The 20,605-nt window shown below is 39.0% G+C and overlaps 1 protein-coding gene across 2 annotated transcripts in view; it reads left to right on the top strand.

Moving 5' to 3' along the window:
* The window catches only part of CACUL1 (CDK2 associated cullin domain 1), a 71,292-nt gene extending 53,722 nt beyond the window's left edge, over nt 1-17,570 (top strand). For both annotated transcript variants that reach the window (XM_010332502.3, XM_003922154.4), the window contains 3 exons: nt 2,440-2,578; nt 8,772-8,815; nt 9,219-17,570. In XM_010332502.3, the coding sequence (XP_010330804.2) occupies nt 2,440-2,578; nt 8,772-8,815; nt 9,219-9,259 (224 nt within the window). In that variant the 3' untranslated portion in view covers nt 9,260-17,570. The remainder of the gene's footprint in view (nt 1-2,439; nt 2,579-8,771; nt 8,816-9,218) is intronic.
* The last annotated feature ends 3,035 nt before the right edge of the window (nt 17,571-20,605 follow it).

Genomic DNA, 20,605 nt, shown 5'->3' with positions numbered 1-20,605 from the left:
TTTTGTTTGAGGATTAAACAAAATAAAATATGATATTAAGAGCTTAACGCACAGAACCTGATAACATAATAAGCATGCAAACATGAACTGCTGTTATTACTATCCATTTGAGTTTAAAGGCTATTTTAATTAATTGATGGCTTGATTGTTTGCTTAATTAATTTAATCGAAGTGTCAGAATTTAGCGAGCTAAAATGAAAATCACATGAAAACTGGAACTGGGGTAGACTGATTTTAAAAATCCCCTTCTTAGGCTTCTTTAAATGGTGAATGACTTCTAGAAGATTCAGAATTTTTTTTTATTGTTACTTAAATTTGGATCTAGGTTTTGAGCTCTACTCTATGTTTTTTAACAGAAATTACTTGTATAAAGTAATAAAGATATTTTATTGCATGTGTCCAATAAACTGATAGTTCTGTATCTAGTTTCTCAAAATTTTACAGCTTTGAAATGAAGATGGCTCCTGAAATTGTGTGTGTATGTGTGCTAGGTTATGAATGATTATTTTTTCCTTTGAAAGCATTTAAGTGCAGTATGACAAATTTGCCTCCCAAGTAGGCAGGTTTAATAAGCTCTGGCTTTTATCATAAGTAACAAAATTGCCAAGTGAAGTTAATCACTAAAGGTAGGAAAATATAGTAAGTACATGTTTATCTAAATGCTGTTTTATCCAGGTTCAAGCTCTTGTAACAGGATTTATGCTACTTGTAAGGAGAATTCTGCATTTGAGAATTGTCCTTTTGAAAAGGTGAATTTTATCACACGCTAACCTTTTGCTGCCTTGCGCATTTTCTGAGATACTTTAAAACATATTTTGACATTTACATGTCTTGCCAGTACCCATTATGTTCCTGCTTTATTAAAGCAGTTTTATCTACCTGACAGATTAAGGTTAGAATATTTTAAAAGTTGAATTTTGGAGGGAAAGTTTGTTCCCATGCAGTCATTCTCAAGTGCTGGTCTTTGTATGACTGCTTCTGAATCACTTAAGAAAGCTTTTTAAACTCTAGATTCCTGGGCTGCCATCCTTGGAGCTTCTGATGGCTTACCATTTTTGGCATCCAGCCTTTAGAAGTAGTTCCAGCAATCCTATCCTGCCCTTTTTCATTTAATACACACACTTTGTTTCTTCATCTTTATTTTGTGGCAGATGGGTTTGACTTTGCCAGCTCTGGCTGATTGATAAGTAGTTCCCCATAGCACTATATTTAGATTCTTACTGAAGCGATATTTGAGCTGGGCTGGAAGGAGGGACCTATGGAAAACATTTTGCCACAAGTTTCTCCAGGGGTGACTGAATAGATTGGTCCTTGTGCCATTTGCAGTACTTATTTGCCAACTTTAGATATTCTCCTGTTAGACTTCCTTTTAACTGTCACTTTTTTACTTACCACAGACCAAATGTGACTTTTTCTGATTTATAGTCATTTACTCAGATTATTGTTTTTAAAGTGGGTTTACTGGATTCAAGAGCATTGATATTTTTACGGTTTTTGACATGTACAGCTGAAATGTTTTCCAAGAGGAAAAAAAAAAACAATTTAGAATGAATAATAGTGTTAATTGAGGACCACCACCACCACCAAGAAAGGGAAATACTGGTTTCCCCATGCCCTTAATACAAGTGGGTGTCTGTTCTCTTTAATGTTCACTGAATAAAAGGGAGAGAATATGTTTATTTTATCTTGATTTTTAAAAAATATTAACAGGTCTATTCTGTTTATATTATGCTTACAGGTTCTTTCACTCATTAATCTGGTCTTACTGATTCGTATATATTTGTTATAATAACGATACTAATTCATCTTTGTCATACATGGTACAAGTGTTTTCCTGTGACTTCTTTGCCTTATTTTCTATACATTAGTGTCTTGATCTTTTAAAAAATAATTTGTATATTTGCTGTAATTTAACATGGGTCAAATAATATTTTCAAAGTACTGACCTCCAGCCCACTTATTACTTATTCAGTCCCCCCCTACCTTTGGTGTTGCCCTTTTTTAATGTGTATTATTTGTACTGTCTTATTCTTGGGCTATATGTTGTTTTAATTAATGGCTAATAAGGCTGATATTTCCACCCACCAACCTCCCTTCCACTTCTGAGTGGAAGTCCCTCCCACTCAGAATTGTTTGATAATCTCATTCATGTTTTCCTCCATAATTTTCTATAAGATTTGTTCAAACATTTTCTAAGGATTTTCACTAAATGCTTTCAAATTGTAAAATATTAAAATGTCTCTTCATACTAAAATTCATTTTAGAAGGGACGTTTAACTTCTTTGTATGTTCTTTACCAGAATGGGGTTGCACTAATTTTTTTCTCCTGCTTTAAATTTGGCTTATTTTTATTCTTTAAACAAAAGAAAACTTTCCCTTTTCCATTTAATTTGATGTGTTTATCTGATTTCCTTAATGAATCTTTTCCTTTCCTCACAGAGTGGGTTCAGATGGCTCCAACTCTATTTTCTAAATTTATTCCAAATATTCTCCCTCCGGCGGTGGAATCTGAACTTTCTGAATATGCTGCTCAAGATCAGAAACTTCAAAGAGAACTTATACAGAATGGTTTTACAAGGCAAGTTGTTTTTTTCGTTTAGTGGTCAAATATGTTCATTTCCTTAGGCCAGTTTGGCTTGACAGGGAAGAAATGTTAAGGCTGTCAGAATGGGAGGTGACTGGCCAAGAGTCCTGCTGCTGCAAGCAGACATTAGCTCCCTGTCTGTAGAAATGTTGAAGCTTGGCTTTGATTGTGGAAGCTGCTCTTCATTTACATACATTTTGAAGAAGAGATTTCTCATTGGGCGAGCAGGTAGGTGGGCAAGCTCCAAGAGCTCTTTTAACTCTGATTTCTTGTATTAGTCCTGTGCATATGGAAAAACATTAGAGAACTTTTATGATCTGCTGTAATATACTTTGTGACTAACCTAGCAAAGAGGCTTTAAATACTGTATTTCATACTTCCCCTTTTGCCCTAAATTCTAGTGGTTTCTTCTTAAAAAGTAGGGCATCTCTTTGTATGTCCAGAAAATTTGCTTGTTTTGGTTTTGATAATTTTTCTAAATTTTTTATACTTACCATCGTCATATCCCAGAAAGGCTTGTAGAGTGCATTTTTCCACTAAAATACATTATTATAAAGTTTGGGGGATTTCCTATGAGAAAATAGCCTGTATCACCAAATCATTTAAGGGCACAGTAATATCTTGCATTTTTATAATCTTTACTCTTAGCACTCTAGATACTTCAATGTATCTTCTTTCATTTGGCTTCCTGACAGGAAGAAAGTTGTGGAAAGGAATACATTTGAGATATCTTAGGCATAGTTGTGTCTATAAATAGTAAGTTGATATTTGCGAAGGTATATGCCACAACTGAGAAGAAAAAATAGTAGGTTGAGCCAAGTTGACTCACTTATCTGGCTAGAGCTGGGGATGGGCATTTTTTTTCAAAGGGTCTGAGGCCAAACTGAGTTTCAGAAAAACAAGACTTGGCTGGGGTCACTGTTACTAAGTCTAAGATTAGGGACCAAAAGCAGGTAATTTGTTGGTCCCTGGACTGGTATTTCCTTTTTCTGTTCTGGTGACATCTGTACTGGTGTGATGGCGACCATCTTTGATAGCTTACACTGGAAGGGATCAGTGAAGCTGTGGAGATGGGCCTGGGAGACCTGGCTTTCTGTGGCTAGGAGGAGGAAGGGCTAGTGGGAAATGCTGGAATGTAAATAGTTTTTCTCTTTGGTGTCAAGGGATCAGATATTTCCTCGCATGAATTGTAGTAAGTTCTAGCAGAAAGAGAGTGGTATTATTTTCATACACAGAATGAGGCCACTTAATGCCGTATTTTTATTTTTCAAGACTAACATTTATGTGGTTCAAAAATCAAAGTGATATAAAAAGTATACATTGAGAAATTTTGCTCCCACCTGTCTCCCTGTGTACCCCACCCCATCAAGTAACCATGTTTGTGATTCCATGTTTTAATATAGATACAAGCAAACACAATATATGTCCATGTTTGTATTTTTTACAAATTCCATTTGTGTGTATAGACAAAACCAGTCCCCAGTAGATGGCCACATGAGTTATTTCTAGTCCTTTGTTATTGTAGACCAGGCGTCCCCAAACTGCGGCCCCCCTGAGGCCATTTATCCGGCCCCCTGCCGCACTTCAGGAAGGGGCACCTCTTTCATTACCGGTTAGTGAGAGGAGCACAGTATGTGGCGGCCCTCCAACTGTCTGAGGGACAGTGAACTGGCCCCCTTTATAAAAAGTTTGGGGACGCCTGTTGTAGACAGGCTGCAGCAAATCACCTTATATTATTTTGTACTTGTTGCAGGTGTATTAGGAGGGTGAATTCTCAGAAGTGGGATGTCTGGGTTAAGAGTAAATGCAGTTGTAATTTTGATTAATATTGCCAAATTGCCCTCCACAGGGGATTATGCCACTTTGCCTGTCCACCAGCAAAGGTGGCAAGTTCCTATTCTTTGTGGCCTTGCGTATAGTATGTCGTTATACATTTGTATTTTTGCCAACCCAGTAGGTAAAGAGTAATCACTCAGAATTGATTTAATTTGCATTTCTTATTAGGAGTAAGGTTGAGCATATTTTCATATATTTGCATTTATTTTTCTGCAGACTGCCTGTTTAAAGTCCTTTGCTCATTTTTCTTTTAGTCTTCTTGATTTCTAGGAAATCTCTATAGTGAAGACGTTGATTCTTTGTCCAAGATAAGACATTTTTCTCAGTTAGCTTTTGCTTATGGTAGTGTTTTCTGTTGTTTTGCTATGCAGAAGTATCTGATTTTCACAAGTTTTTTTGTGTCTTAATGTATTTTGAATGATAGCTAATAGTTTTTCCTTAAATTTTTTTGAGTTGCTAGGACTACAGCCCTCCCCCTCCAGTTGTTTTTTTTGTAGAGACAGAGTTCTTCACTCCTGGGCTCAAGGGTTTCTCTTGCTTCAGCCTCCCAAAGCACTGGGATTGGAGGCATGAGCCCCACCCTGTGCGGTCAATATATACATATTTGATGAGATGGAGTCTTAACTCTGTTGCCCAGGCTGGAGTGCAATTGGCTACACTCTCTGCTTCTCAGGTTCAAGCGATTCTCCTGTCTCAGCCTCCCAAGTAGCTGGGATTACTGGCATGTGCTACCATGCCCAGCTGATTTTTGTATTTTTAGTAGAGATGGAGTTTCACCATGTTAGCCAGACTGGTCTCAAACTTCTGACCTCAAGTGATCTCCCCCGACTCGACCTTCCCAAGTGCTGGGATTACAGTTGTGAGCCACTGCACCTGGCCCACTGTTCCTAAATAAATGCAAAATAATCTGAGTATGATATTTAGGTTTTTTTCCTAGGCTTACTATAATTTTGAAGTCTTTATACTTTCATACGTTCATGTTTTATTTAAACATTTGCTCTTGAGTTTATACCTTTTAAAAAAGAGAGAGCCTTCTGAAAACTTATTTTTGTGAAGCAGTATAGGAATATAGCTCTGTGAATTTTGAACATTTTGAGTTTGCCTTCTAGAGCAATGTGTACAATTGTTTAAACATGCCTGGAGTCATTTTTGTAATCCTAGTTTGGGTACTGGAATAAGAGAATAGGGTGCAGGACTGCTTGGTTTATAGTAGCTCTTATGTCAAATTTGCCTGGGATGAGATGAGTAACTGCCTCTGTAAATAACGTCAGGTAGCATGCTTCTGCACATGAAGGACTAACATGACACTGTTCAGCCAATGTCCAGGTTGGTTATATTCAGAGAAATGTCTTGGATTTTTGGTATAAATAGGAATTTTTGTTTCTCAATGGAATTATTTTATAAAACTTCTAGCTGAGATTTAAATATTAGGCAGTATTCCAAGGAGTGATAAAATTAAAATATTTTACCAACTTAACTGGACGATTTTCATAATTAACACTTTATTAAACTTGTTTCATTATTCTGACAGATACTTTGCACAGAGTAAGCCTGCCAGAGCAGACATTCTCGTATCTAATTCCGAGCTTACTCATACTGGCCTGGAAGGATGTGTGTACGCCATCTTTGGCAGCTCTTATGGAGAGCCTGCCTCTGCTCTTGTGCAGGGACCGTCCACATTCTGTCCAACTTAATGCCTTGATTGTTACTTGATTAGGAATAATAATTTTCAAAACAGTGGTGTCCACTGGTGCCAAAAAAAAAAAAAAAAAAAAAAAAGAATATGGTAGAGGATGTCTTAAGAAATCTGTTTCTGCCTGTTCTGAGCAGTCATTTTATGGTTTATGCCTAACCAACCACATGATTCCTGTTCAGTGTTGCGGGCTACTTTTTCATGTAAGATGGTGAACTTAAGTGATGCAGTGATCCTGAGTAGGCAACACACAGCTTTCATGTGGATGGCACAGAGTAAGTCTTCAAATTGTTTTAAAATAATGTGAATGTTGTCAAATATGTCCTTTTTGGTAGTTAATGGACAGATTCTCATTTGAGCTGGAATTTCTGTGAAATGTAATCCTTAGGTGCGTGAAAATATAGGATAGGCTAGAATTAACATATAAGCTAAAAGCATCAGTTTCTTTTTATCTCTTACCTACATAATTGAATTGACTGGTCGGGGTTGGAAGTTTGGCATCTGTTGTCAAAGGTCATACTACAGAAGAGAACCACTAGCTTTAAGTAACCAAGGTAAGAACAGAGGTATTTTAGCAAAAGGGTGACGCCAAAATTTGGGCTTTTTTTGTTTTGTAGTAAGGTCTGGTTTTGAGAGAGTGTTCTGGACTTAATCTCTTCAGCAGCCTCTTACATATATCACATTGATACTCCTTTTCCTGCCTCTCGTTTTCACATCTGTATGTTCCTCCTGTTAGGTTTGCATGTTCGGTTTGTATCTGACCTTTGAGGAGTGGAAATGAAGATTGTGTCTAAAAGTCGAGGTTCTCTTCCTTTTGAATCATTGACTTAATTTCAGAATATTTGGCAAATGCAACTGTGATACTAATGTAAATAACAATGGAAGACACTTGGCCTTGGCTAGGTGTAGTGCTAACAGAAGTTTTAGAGCTCTTTTGGCCATGAAAGGCTAGTTGTGCTGAATGTGGTGCCTACAGAAAAGCTCTTCCGAGGTCCTGTGGTGTGTTCTCTTTCTGGCAGTCATTGAGGCTCCTTACTCAGCTTAGCAAAAGGTTTCTGCCCTGGTCCTAAGCATAACCAGAGAAAGAAAATGGGAAACTATCTGGAAGATTGTTCAAAAGCAGGAAATAATCACCTTGGTTAGCATTTTAATAATTTATGAGACTATTTATAAATTACTACTTTGTCAAGTCAACAGACATTTATTGTCTACACTCTACTAGGCAGTGGGGTGAACAAGACAGGCCAAGTTCCTGTTTTCATGGAACTTAAACGTTTTGGTGTTGAGGTAAATAATAAACTTGTAAAAAATAAATAATATTGAATAAGTCCTATGAAGAAAATGAAACAGAGGCTAGGATACTGAGTCACTAGGGCATGTGTGAGGGGTTTTTCCAGCTAACTTGGTGATGTAATGCTTTCCGAGGAGGACAGTGGATTAGGACACGGAGGAGGAGAGCATCAGAGACAGTAGTTAGTAGTAAAGTGCTGACGTGCAGGGGACAGCCAATGAGCCAGGGTGACTGATGTATAGTGAACAGAGGCTGAGAGTGGAGGTAAGTGAGGTGAGAGCAGGCAGAAGCTGTGTTGCAGGGCTGGAGAATGAGTTGGAATTAATTTTTAACTGTAGTGGGAAGCCACTGAAGGGCTTTCATGAAAGGCATGAAGTAATCTATCTTCTACAGAGACCACTCTGGCTCTTGTCTGGGCTGATAAATAAGGCTCGTGCAGTTGTACAGGGAAGAGAAGACTGGCTTGGCTTGGGATCATAGCAGTGGAGTTGATGAGGAGTGATTGGTTTTGGGACAGAATGCTCCAGAGTGAGGAAAAGAGGATGACCAAGGATTTTGGGCTTGAGCAGTCGAGCTGGAAGATTGAGGAAAGAATTGGGAATGGAGTGGAGTCAGCATTCTGTTCTGGTCATGGTAAACTTGCCAGTATATAGAAATCATCCAGATGGACATGGTAATGAGGCAGTTGGCCCTGCAGATGTGAAGCGTAGAAAGGAAGGCAGACCTGGAGCTGTAGATCTGGGAGCCTCTGGCCTGTGGAGAGAATGTATGATCACCATCCTAGACTAAGAAGAATGCACATAGAGAAGAAAAGATGGCCAGCAACAGAGTGCTGGGCAGAGCCAGCAAAGGAGACCGGAAAAGGATGGCAGACAGGGTGAAGTAAGGTCAGGAACATGTGCTATGGCATCACTGAAGCCTAAAGAGAAAAAATCACGTTTCAGGAAGAAATCAACTTATAAATGCTGAGGAAGAAAAGCTAGTGAGTAGTTATTAGTACTCATTACTTAAGCATTCGAGTCATTTTTCTATTACTGTGTGAGAAGCCAGAGAGACAAAAATAGGATTTGTAGGTAGCATAGGGCCTAGTCAGAACCTCTTTTTTCTTAACTCTAAAGTAGAACTAGAACTTTCATAGGTGTTTGAGGATGAGCTGGTCAGTATAGGTGCTCATGTTCTTCCACCTGCAAAAGCATAGTGAGGTACATCAAGATTCTAAGATGTCTAATATGTGTGTTTAAATAGGTTGTTTGGTTAGAACAGAAATGTCTGCCATACTTTTATTATCAAATATACTGATCCGTTCCTCCTGTTTTGATGTGAAGTCAGTCAGTTTTGTTGACTGCCCCTTCTTCTCTTATTCCCAGAGGTGACCAGTCCCGGAAGAGAGCTGGGGATGAGCTGGCTTATAGTAAGTAACGATGTTCCTTCCTGTTTTGATGGTTTTGTGATGTGAAGCAGCCAGTGGTGATAACGGTGCATAGAATTTGATGATACCCATGTTGTTCTCGATGATGGTCTCTTAAGGCACTGCTTGTAATCAAGGTCAGGCTGCTCTGCAAGCTGTGGCAGCTCCAGCTGGGAGTGATGGTTCTCAGGGAGTTGGCAAGAGGCCACCAGGTTCTTTAGTTTCCACTGGGATGAGGCTGTAGCCCAGTCTCATTTTCTTAGGATCTTAGTCCCCTTTTACTTTCCTCCACACCACTGGTTTTGAGGAATTTTTTTTAAGCCTCTTTTTGGGGGAGTTTAAACAGATCCATTATCCAATGCTGTCTGATCTTCACACTTTTCCCTGTTCTGGTGTTTTTTTTCAGACAGCTCATCAGCATGTGCAAGTTCCAGGGGGTACAGATAGTGAATGTATTGAGTATGCTTTCCTTCCTGAAAAGAGGACACACTGGAGCTGCAGAGACTTATTCAGAGCACAGTGGGGCTGCACACACTCAGGAGCTCTGTCACAAAGCTGTTCGTGGAAGAGGATGTTGGACTTCTTACTTGGTTTGTAATTTTAAAACAAAAGCAAAAAAAGCAAAAAAAAAAATGTTGCTGCTAGACTCGGGGGTGATTTTGAAATGGGACAATCTTTTAATGCATTTATCTACAGATTCTGTGAGGAATAAACATCTCAGAAAGTGACCATTTCTAAGTGAAATCTGACAGCCAAAATCAGCAGCTTCCTCCAAAAATACAAGAGCAGAAGAATCTTTTTTTTTTTTTTTTTTTAAAGCACTTGTTTTGTTCATTTGTGGACTTGGCATTTCAGTGTATTGGTTTCACATGTCAGGATCTCTTTTGCTTTAAAACCAAGCAGATCATTACAATCCAGTATTTTTCACCCATAACCAAAACAACCCCTTTTAAAAGAGTTGGTCTTTGTTTAGCATTAGAAAGTCTTGTTAAAGGAAAATGCTAACTTGCTTTTGCTAGAACTTTCCCCCATCATTTCACAACTTTTTTCTACTCTGTGCCTTGAGCTTTGTGCACTTTGCAACTGTGTGACCATGTTGTCAAACTCCTCCTGGGGAAGTGTATGGTATCTAAACTCACCCACCAAGATGGCAGGTGTGACTCTGTAGCAGGATGCTTATTAAGTGGGAAAATAGAAACCTGTTGCACATTGGTCAAATTTTCCCCTGGTAAACCAGAGCATATTCATGTAAATGTTGGGGACCAACTCTCAGAGCATTTCCATTCCCTCTGTCACTTAAGATGATGTCACCAGCTGCTGTAGTATTGGCAGCACTCTAGTTTAGGGATGGGCAGTACTTTAGCACTGAAGCTCCCCTTAATATTATTGAGAGCTACTTCTTGTGATGCTCCAGGAAGCAGATACAGTTATCAAATCCAAATATACTCAGTGGTGTGGGGTTTCTGATTGCTTCATGGTAAATGAGTGAGATCGTGTCATTTGAACATTGGATTTGAGTGTGATAGGGAAGCAGCAGCACTGCTGTCCTAAGGCTCCCTTTCAGCTGTGGCAAAGCTGTAGTTTCTGTTTCTCCACATCCATAGTGCTTTTTAGTTCTTCATAAAAATCTCTGAAGCTTATTACAGCTGTTGTTGAAAGGCCAAGAAAAATAGATGTGGCAAGAGAAAAATCCTTTTCTTCTCAATATTGCTTGAATCTTAATTGAGCATAGGCTTCACTCTGCTAGGCTACATCAGACTAATAGTATTTACCTCTTTAGAGACCTTGAGGGGGAAAAGAAACCTCCCAGGGATGCTGTTACATGTCTGCTCTGCAGGTGTTCATACAGCTGACTCTGCCAGTAGTTGGTCATTTTTTCGGGGAGCAGTATGGGGTGGGAGAGTCTGAAGTGGGATACTGGGAGCAAGTAAGTCACCCAATAATAGAAGTCGTTGATTTGCAAAACTGTTACGCAGAGAAGGTAAAGGTTGTCAGATTTCTATTTTAAAGTACTTATCAACCAGAGTTGGTGGATTTTGTGGACTTTAATTGGATTCAGTTCACACTGAGCATCCCAGATTGCATTGATGAACACTGAATTACTTAGGAACATACACACTATGACCTGTAAGTTTGAGTTGAGTTGCCACACCAGTAACATTCTAGTATCAGGGAGAATTTCATCCATCATGACATTCACATTTTACTTTCCTCAATGGATTGCTTGCTGCAGGCTTATAAGTAACACCTCAAGCCTGCGTGGGTTGAATAATTTTTCTAAAAGGAATAAAACTGGAGTGTTTCTTTAAATGTGGACAAGTTCTTCAGTATCCTGATAATATACCCAAATGCTTTTTCTGGGGGAGAGCATTCTTACAAAATAAATTCCTATTAAAGCATTACAGTGTAATCTGAATTGGCATTAAAATCTTTGGATGCTTTTAAGTTCGTGGAGAGATATTTTATATTCTTTTTACTACATATTTATTAATAAGAAGTGGGCAAAGTGAAGTTTGCAAAATGTAGCTTCTCTAAATTTTTGCACAGTGACTGCAGCTGGCTATGGGTCAGGGCTTAGTATAACAAAACCTTGACTGGAAGGCACTGTAGAAAGGGTGTACATAGTCTCCCAGTCTGCAGTCCTGGCTGCCCATCATCTTGGCCTCTTGAGGTGCATCGCAGTATGAAGGACCTGTTTGAGTTGAAATAGACTTCACTGATTTTATTGGGATTCTTAACAAAATTGTTAGTTGGTATTATGAGAAGAAATAAGATTTCCTCCCCCTTCCCCTCATTTTATATTGACTGTTTGCCAGAAAGTATTTTCTTCTGTTTTCTGTTTTTTGGTTTTTTTTGTTTTTGGTTTTTTTTTTTTGGAAATGGAGTCGTTCTGTCTCCCAAGCTGGAGTGCAGTGGTGCGATCTTGGTTCACTGCAGCCTCCGCCTCCCGGGTTCAAGCAGTTCTCCAGCCTCAGCCTCCCAAGTAGCTGGGACTGTAGGCACAACACACCACCACGTCCGGCTAATTTTTGCATTTTTAGTTAAGACTCGGTTTCACCATGCTGGCTAGTTCATAAAAGTCTAGTTTCAAACTCCTGACCTCAGGTGATCTGCCTCAGCCTTCCAAAGTGCTGGAATTACAGGCATGAGCCACTGTACCTGGCTTGTTTTCTTCTATTCTTGCTAGTATATGGTTTTTCTGCCTTAATTACATACTGGCTATTGTACTACATCACTAAAGGCCCAAACCATTGAAGATGGAAAATTGTACATGCAGGCTGATTGTCTGGTTAGCCAACACGTGGCTGATTTGCTTAAACTGACTAGTATGTATGTGCAGCCTCCAACTAGATCCTTAAAAGGAAAGCCAGGGCAGTTATCTTGAAAAAATGACATGTGGCTGGGCATGGTGGCTCACACCTGTAATCCCAGCACTTTGGGAGGCTGAGGTGAGCGGATCATGAGGTCAGGAGATCGAGACCAGCCTGGCCAACATGGTGAAACTCTGTCTCTACTAAAAATACAAAAATTAGCTGGGCGTGGTGGCATGTGCCTGTAGTCCCAGCTACTCGGGAGGCTGAAGCAAGAGAATCACTTGAACTCAGGAGACAGAGGTTACTGTGAGCCGAGATCGTGCCACTGCACTCCAACCTGGCAACAAAGCGAAACTCCATCTCAAAAACAAATAAATAGAGAGATGGTACGTTTTTTAAAGGTTGGCCTTAAGCTTCAGTAACATTGTCATTTCATGACCTTTGTTGTCACAGCTGTACCCTAACCTGACAGGAATTATGACTTTGTTTTTTTGTGGGGCAGAAAGCAAAACCTGGTGTTGTGACTCTTAGCCTGATAGTTCTTAGGTAAGGTTAGTAAGAACAGACACAAACCCCGATGCATGGATTGTGCATTATTTTGTTAACAAGTTACCTTTCTTCTGTCCCTTTAACAAATTTGCAGCAATTACCCTCCCTTTCTTTGGGGTTCAGGGTGAAAGCTAATTTGTGGGTAGATGAGATTGCAGAATAAAGGCCGTCCATGGTGTGAACGCTGCACATCTGTCCCTAGTGCCCAGACCTGTGCAGCTACTACTCCCCTGCTGCATGCCATGCTGTCGGGTTGCAGATTTGCACACATAAATTCCTCAGGAAGAGTTTGCATGTGCATCACCTCACATTATTCTGTACTGACCGAACAAGGGATTTGAATGTTTTTCAGCACAAAAGGATGACTTCCGAGTAGTGGTCTGTACGTGTACTAGCAAAGGCAATGGTGATCTGGCAAACAAAATTGGTTTCTGCAGCTGTAATTGAGCAGGAGCACTTGTATTATAGTATTTAAATAATCCTGATTAATCTCTCTTTAAGCAGAGTAACCCTTCCAGATTTTGTCTTATTATTGAGGCTGGCTGTATTTTCTTCTACTTTTTCCCCGTTTTATAGCAGTTAATTATTCCTGTGATTATTATGCAAGAGGCATCACCCTTGAGTTAAAATTCTATTGTTTCATAAGCAGCTGTTAACCGAGTATTGTTTTATGAACATACACTAATCTGAGATACTGAAAAGCTCTGCAACTAAAAAGCAAAACAAAAACCCTACATTAGTCATCTAGCTATTGTTTGGATGTTTTGAGTTGATTTTTTTTATGGTGCCTCTTTTAGCTTGGAATATTATGTTTACTTTAATCCGAGTCTAGACCTTTTAAGGGGTACTTAAAATTCAAGGTCAGAATGTGAATCTCTTTGACATCTATTACAGGTTTATAGGACCTTATTGGTTGTGATTACGGTTTTCAATACGATTGTATAAATGAAGTTAACTTTTGTCAGAAGTTAAAATGGAGAAAGTTTAACTTTTGTCACATGTTAAAATGGAGAAATGGCTCTCCTGTTTCTTTCATTACCCCATTGAAATTCACCCCAGTTTCTGGCCACAAGAATATATGAAAGGAACCCTGTTCTTTTCCAAGAAACAGTATTCCTCTCTGTCCTCACTGTTGATTAACTAAAGTCCCAGCCACCTTTCCTCCTCTACTGGCCAAGACCCACCTTGAACCTCTTTTCAGAGCTGAGTGGCATACATAACTTGTACTGTTTCTGCTTCTGTTGATGGAATGGCTATGGGAGAATTAAAGGAAATGCTAATTTGAGCTTCATTCTTAGGGGAATCTAGTATATATTACATCCCTACTGATTGGAAATTATCTTCATCTCTGGTTGGACTGCATTGTTTAGAAAAATGTTAATGGCTTACAATTCCGAGCAGTTTATAGTGTGGCTCTGGGGTTAAGAATTCTGTGGTTTGAAAAAAAAATAAATATTTTGTATTCTCACGTCATTTCAATGTTGTGACTATGTACTAAATGTAGTAAGACTGTGGGTATTCTTTTAGAGTGTGTTTTGTTAAACAGATGGCAATTTACTCTCATTAGTGCTGTTTGTCAATATTACAGCCATGCACTTCAGGATAAATTATTCAAATGTGAAGTCAGGGAGAACAATGGCTACTAACAGGAATGCTTATGAAAAATTTGGAGGGCAAGCACAGGCAGGAGGCTTTTGCCACTCACTAGCACAGCCAGAGCAAGGATGAAGCAATGAAGTCTTGTGCCTGGTGGTCATAGTGAGCTCCGCACAGGGTGTGCTGTATATCACCTCATTAATCCAAGGAAAACAAAATGGTGGATGAAACTCCTATTGACCTGGGATACAAAGCCACTGACTTTGGCTCTTGATCTTTTGGTGGATTTTGAATTACTCCTTCTGTATTAGGGTGTATACTATCACCCTAAAACATTGTGGTAAATGAAATAAATCTTGTACAGATGTTCTTGGCCTTGTTATGTTATAAATCCTGTACAGATGTCCTTGGCCTTAATACCTAGTTCACTGGAAATTTGTGATTATATAGAATATTTGATTTTGATTATAGCATATTAATAATGCCTCATAAATGACAGCTACACTGAACACATGTCTGTTACCACAGTTACCTAGCCTGCAGGGTGAGTGTTGATCTTGATGTCTGTACCAATGCTAAAAAACCAACTCTGTGTGTGACAATATACATATGGTCATATCTATTCCATATTCATATATAGTATGGAGGATATGGATAACAGTACATTTGTAGTTTTTCTTTTCTTCTTCTTTTTTTTTTTAACACTGTTAACAGTTTTTTCTGTGGGCCTTTAATCAACTTTTGGACGTAGGGTGTTTTTTTGTTTGCATTTATTGGTACTGTGCTTTTTTATAACCCATTGTGTTTTCTTGCTGTGAAATTGGTATCATCCCCTGGGTTATTTGTAACCTTACTTTCTGGTTTTAGTTTCTCTTGCTGTCTCTCCGGAAGTGTCCTTTCCTACAGTGTTCTCAGATCACCAGTTCTCATCCCTTCCATTTTTTTGACCTCAGCTCTGTTGCGATGTATCTACTTTTTGGTTACCACATATGGCAGAATTCAGTGACTTTGTTTTCCTTTGCATTTAAATCACCTGACAGTATCCTTTTTCACTCCCCTTTCCCACAGTTAAGTAGGGCGCCATTTAAACTTTCTTCCCTTTTAGCCGGTTTGCTTTCTACTACATACAAAACTTTTCTGCTAGAATCAGCTGTGTGTGTGTGTGTGAATTTTATTTATTCCTCTGGCCTGTTTCTCAGTAATCCAAAATTCTAAAATACCTTGAATATCAAAAAGCATGATAGAATGAGTATCACACTTATTAATAGAATCTGAGAGCAACTAGCTTAACTAGTTGTATTCTTGGTTTTTTTTTTTTTTTTTTTTTTTTTTTAAATCTGTTTCCCTTTATTAAGCCCTTCCCCTCCCTAAATTGTTAAGCCAGAGGGCATAACAATTCAAAACTATCTAGTAATGTACCTACATGTCTAATAGTATACCTCAAAATATATAAAGAAAAAAATGGCTCACACCTGTAATCCCAACACTGAGAGGCGGAGGTGGGAAGACTGCTTGAAGCCAGGATTTAAGACCAGCTTGGGCAACACAGACCCCATCTCTACAAATTTTTTTTTAAAAAATTAGGGTGGGGCATGGTGGTTCACACCTGTATTCCCAGCACTTTGGGAGGCTGAGATGGGCAGAACATTTGAAGTCAGCAGTTCAAGACCAGCCTGGCCAATATGGTGAAACCCTGTCTCTACTAAAAATACAAAAATTAGCTGGGCATGGTGGTGTACGCCTGTAATCCCAGCTACTTGGGAAGCTGAGGCAGGAGAATTACTGCATCTGGGAGACGGAGGTTGCAGTGAGCTGAGATCACACCATTGCACTCCAGCCTGGACCACAAGAGTGAAACACTATTTCAGGCAAAAAAAAAAAAAAAAAAAAAAGGCGGGGGCCAGACTGCAGTGGTTCTCGCCTATAATCTCAGTACTTTGGGAGGCTGAGGTAGGTGGATCAGTTGAGGCCAGGAGCTTGAGACCAGCCTGGTTAACATAGTGAAACCCTGTCTCTACTAAAAATACAAAAAAAAAAAAAAAAAAAAAAAAAAAAAGATTAGCCTGGCATGGTAGCACACACCTGTAATCCCAGCTGCTCAGGTGGCTGAGGCACAAGAAACACTTGAACCCAGGAAGTGGAGGTTGCAGTGGGCTGAAATCGCACCACTGCAGTCCAGCCTGGGCAACGGAGTGAGAGTCGGTCTCAAAAAAAAAAAAAGAAAAAAAAAAGTTGGGCATGGTGATACTTGCCCGTAATTCCAGCTACTTGGGAGGCTGAGGCATGAGGCATAAGCCAGGAGAATTGCTTGCCCTCAGGAGTTTGAGGCTGCATTGAGCTATGATGATACCACTTGATTCCAGCTAACACAACAGAGACCCTGTCTAGAAAAAAATTTAAAAGAAAAAACTACAAAAGGGGAAAATGAACACAACTACAAGGAGAAATCTACCAACATAATAGGTATTTTCAACATCCCTCTCAGTAATTAATAGATCTTGCAGAGACCAAATTATGAAGATTAAGGACATAGAAGGTTTAAGTAGTACAACTAATCAATTTGATCTGATGGATACACACACACAAACACACACACACACACACACACACACACACATACATATATAAAACATGTTGTACTCTTCTGTAGGAAAACAAGCATTTTTTGCAAACCAAATCTAACAGTGTATTCCAAGTACAACAAATGACCAAAATGGATTATCTCAGGAAGACAAGTGGTTTTTTAATGCAATTAAGAAATGCAATTTATAATGGGAACAAAAAAATATACCCTAAGAATAAATTTTAATAAAAGGAGGTAATTATTTAAAAAACTTAATGGACCTAAATAAATGTAGAGGATGTAATGGATAACACTCTATTACCCAAATCTCAACTTTTTCTCCAAATTGCAATTTCAATAAAATTCCCAATGATTTTCACTGTGGAACCTGAGAAGTTGATTCTTCAATATAAATGGAAGAACAAAGGGCGAAGGCTATCCAAGACCCTTCTGAATGGATTGTGAGGGGAATTAGCACTACCAGATTCTAACACTTACTGCCAAAGATAGTGATTAAAACAATGACTTTGGAGTAGGGAAGAATTTTATAAAGATAGAAAATGCAGACTATTAATTAAAGTATAGGTAATTTGGCTACATTGATCCCAAGTACTTTTATTTACCAAGCATGCCATAGAGTGAAAAGAGAAGCCACATCTGGAATAAGATATAAATATTCACAATATATACATAACTGCCAAAGAGCACCTGAATGCAAATCAGCAATGAAAACAAATTAGGAGAGTTGGACCCCTAACACAAGCAGTCATTTCACAGAAGAAACAGAAATGGCCCACCAGTGTAAAAAGATGTAGTCTCATTAGTTATCAGGAAATGCACATTAAAACCATAGATACCATTTCCTCGCTAACAACTTGGCAGAAATTATGGGAAGTCTGAGAATAACAATCTGAGAGATTATGACAACAAACCTTCACCTGCCGTTGTTGGCATGTGAGTCTGTACTACTTTGGAAAACAGTATTATCTAATGAAATTGAAGACGGGCATCTCTCTTATAGCCCACTATTTACACTTAGAAAAACTCATTTGCATGTGTACAAGGAAACGTACAGGAATGTTTGTAACAGCATTATGTGTAATAATTGTAAGGAATGAAGGAGGGATCCAAATGCCTGTCTACTGTATAGTGATAAATAAAGTGTATTCATGCAGTGGAATTCTTTAGAGTAGTCAAGGCATGATAACACTGTGGGCTTCAACATGGATGCGTATCAAGTGAAAGAAGCAAGTCGGAAGAAGAGAGCCAGCATGAGTACCTTTATATAAAAAGTTCAAAACCAGGAAAAACTAAGTATATTGTTTAGAGACTCATACACAAGTAGTAAAGCTATAAAGGAAAGACAGTTGTTAATGTTCAGGAACATAGTTTCTTCAAGGGAGGGTAGTGGAGGGGCGTGAGAATAGAGGGGAGAACGGGGCTTGTAAGCACTTGGTAATACAAACCTTTGGATCATTCTAAACATGCCAGTTCTCTGAGTTATTGTATATTCGGTGCAAAGCCAATTCCAATAACCAACAGTATTTGTTTATATAATCTAAAAACTTATGGAAGTATGAACAGATGAAAATAGGAAATGCTCCATTGAAAGTGAAAGAAATGGAAGGAACTTGCTGTACCAAAAAATACGTCACTTTTTAAGTGCAATTAAATTAAAGCAGTTATGCTTTAAACAGAGTCAATGGAAAGGTTTAGAAAATAGAAAAGAACTCACATTTAGAATTTAGAGTACACTAAAGGCAGTTTGTTGAAATCGTGCTGTCCATGGTGAATTATTTAATGAAAGGTGCTGGTGAAAACAGAGAACATGAAACTGATTCCTGTCATATCATTCACCAAGAGAAATTCCAGATGGACTAAAAGAATGTCACACAAACTAGAAAATAATATTTTTTCTTGGGGTTGGAGAAGTTTGTTCTAAGGACACAAGCAATGAAGCAGAAAACCCTATGTAAACTCACCTGCCTTTAATGCCGTAGTGTGTACCACCGTGTGTGTGTATGTGATATACATAGACATATATATTTTAAAATGTTTAAATTTGAACATATGTTACTAATAGTATAAAACAAAAATAGAAAATCAAAAAGATGAGGTAAAAGTTTAAAAATATTGTTTGTGGTATTTGTGGCTAAAAAACCTTTGCTCTTTCCAAAAAAATTTTCTTTTATTAGAGTCATGATTAAAAATGCTTGTCATTTTTGAAACTCCTAGTTTTAATACTTCATAAAAACAACTTAATGTTCTTGTCTTAAGGTAAGTTTATTTTAATGCTTGGTTTTAATGACTATTGTAGCTGAAAAAGTCACTTCATTAAGATCTGTGGATCCAAATATGGCCGTGCTTACTGAAAACATTTTTGAGTTCCATCCCCAATTTTGCAGAAGTGTTTGTTGAAATTTTTAAATAAATTTTCAACTTTTCCAATGTCAGTAACTTGTTTTTGCTGAATAATTAGTGTTGCATTTTTATTTTGCTAACAGATGGGTTCAAAACCTGCTGCAACTTATTTCTGAATTTCATTTCCCAAGTTTGTACACGTTTTGCCTTCAGTTTTCATTGAGGAGGAGAGTTGGGATAACTGGGAAAGAGAGTGGGACTACCAGGGTAGACTTAGACTAAACAGATCTCCCCTCCTGGGGCTGGGACTTGGCTCAGGCTCACATTGGCTTAAGGAGGTGGGGCTGTCTGAATAAAGCCTGGTCTCAGGACGGCGAAATGGAAGAATGGCTGCTGATGACTCGTGGTTGCATGAAGCTGCTACGGGGTCTGTAACAGCTGTTCATCGGAAGCCTCTGGGAGATGGGAAAACCAAACTGACTCACGTCAACTTTGTTTTTACACACCAGTCTTTCCGTCTGCTCTTCAGGATGAACCAGTGTGCTTTGATTTGATGGTCATGTTAGACCATTTCTTCTAGAATCTATAAACAGCACAGAATACAGTCACCCTCCTGACTAGAGTGCCAGGGAGCTATGATTAAAGAAGACAAAGAGCTTGTACTAACATAGGCTAAAGAAAAAGTCCCTGGCTGAAAAGGAAAATTTTGTCTTGGGTATGTCCAGTTTCACCCATAACAAAGCTAAGCCGGATGGTGGTATGTAATAAGGTGTTGGGAAGCAAAAATAGGGCCATGCCAGTTGAGACAGTGTTTGATGAACAATCTTGTTCCTAAAAGAAGACAGGTCAGAGGGCACTGGAGAAAGGAAATAGATGTCATCTGAGCACAGGTGACAGTGACAACTGCTCTTCACGGGACACCTGCCCGTGTGGAAGGTGCTTCATGTACCTCTTAGGAACAATCCAGTGAGGCAGTGATAGCACCGCTCTACGGATATATGGTGAGCAGTTCTGACGCGACCCCAGTGACTGCCACCCCCTCATTCAAACCCTTATGTAGCCCTCTCACCTTGAGTATGGGTGGACCCAGCAACTTGCTTCTAAAAAAAAGGATGTGGCCAAAGTGATGGGCTGTCACTTCTGTGATTAGGTTACAGAAGACTCGCATCATTTTGTCGGTGTTCTCTCCTGGGCTCTCACTTGATATGATAGAGAGGGCCACCGGGCAAAGAACTGAGGGTGGCATTCAGCCAACAGCTACCAAGGAACTGAGGCCTTCAATCTAACAGCCCAGGAAAATCTAAATCCTGCTGGCTCCAGGTGTCTCAAGTGTGGCTGAAGCAGGCCGAAGCATGGGCCAGTTTGTTATCTAGATGAGACTGGAGGTCAGAGTGGCTCAGTGACGCTAAT

The sequence above is a fragment of the Saimiri boliviensis genome, chromosome 12 (genome assembly GCF_048565385.1).
Source record: "Saimiri boliviensis isolate mSaiBol1 chromosome 12, mSaiBol1.pri, whole genome shotgun sequence".
In the NCBI taxonomy this organism is placed as follows: domain Eukaryota; kingdom Metazoa; phylum Chordata; class Mammalia; order Primates; family Cebidae; genus Saimiri; species Saimiri boliviensis.
The sequence above is the reverse complement of the archived record's forward strand: the minus strand, read 5'-3'. Positions and strand labels throughout refer to the sequence as shown.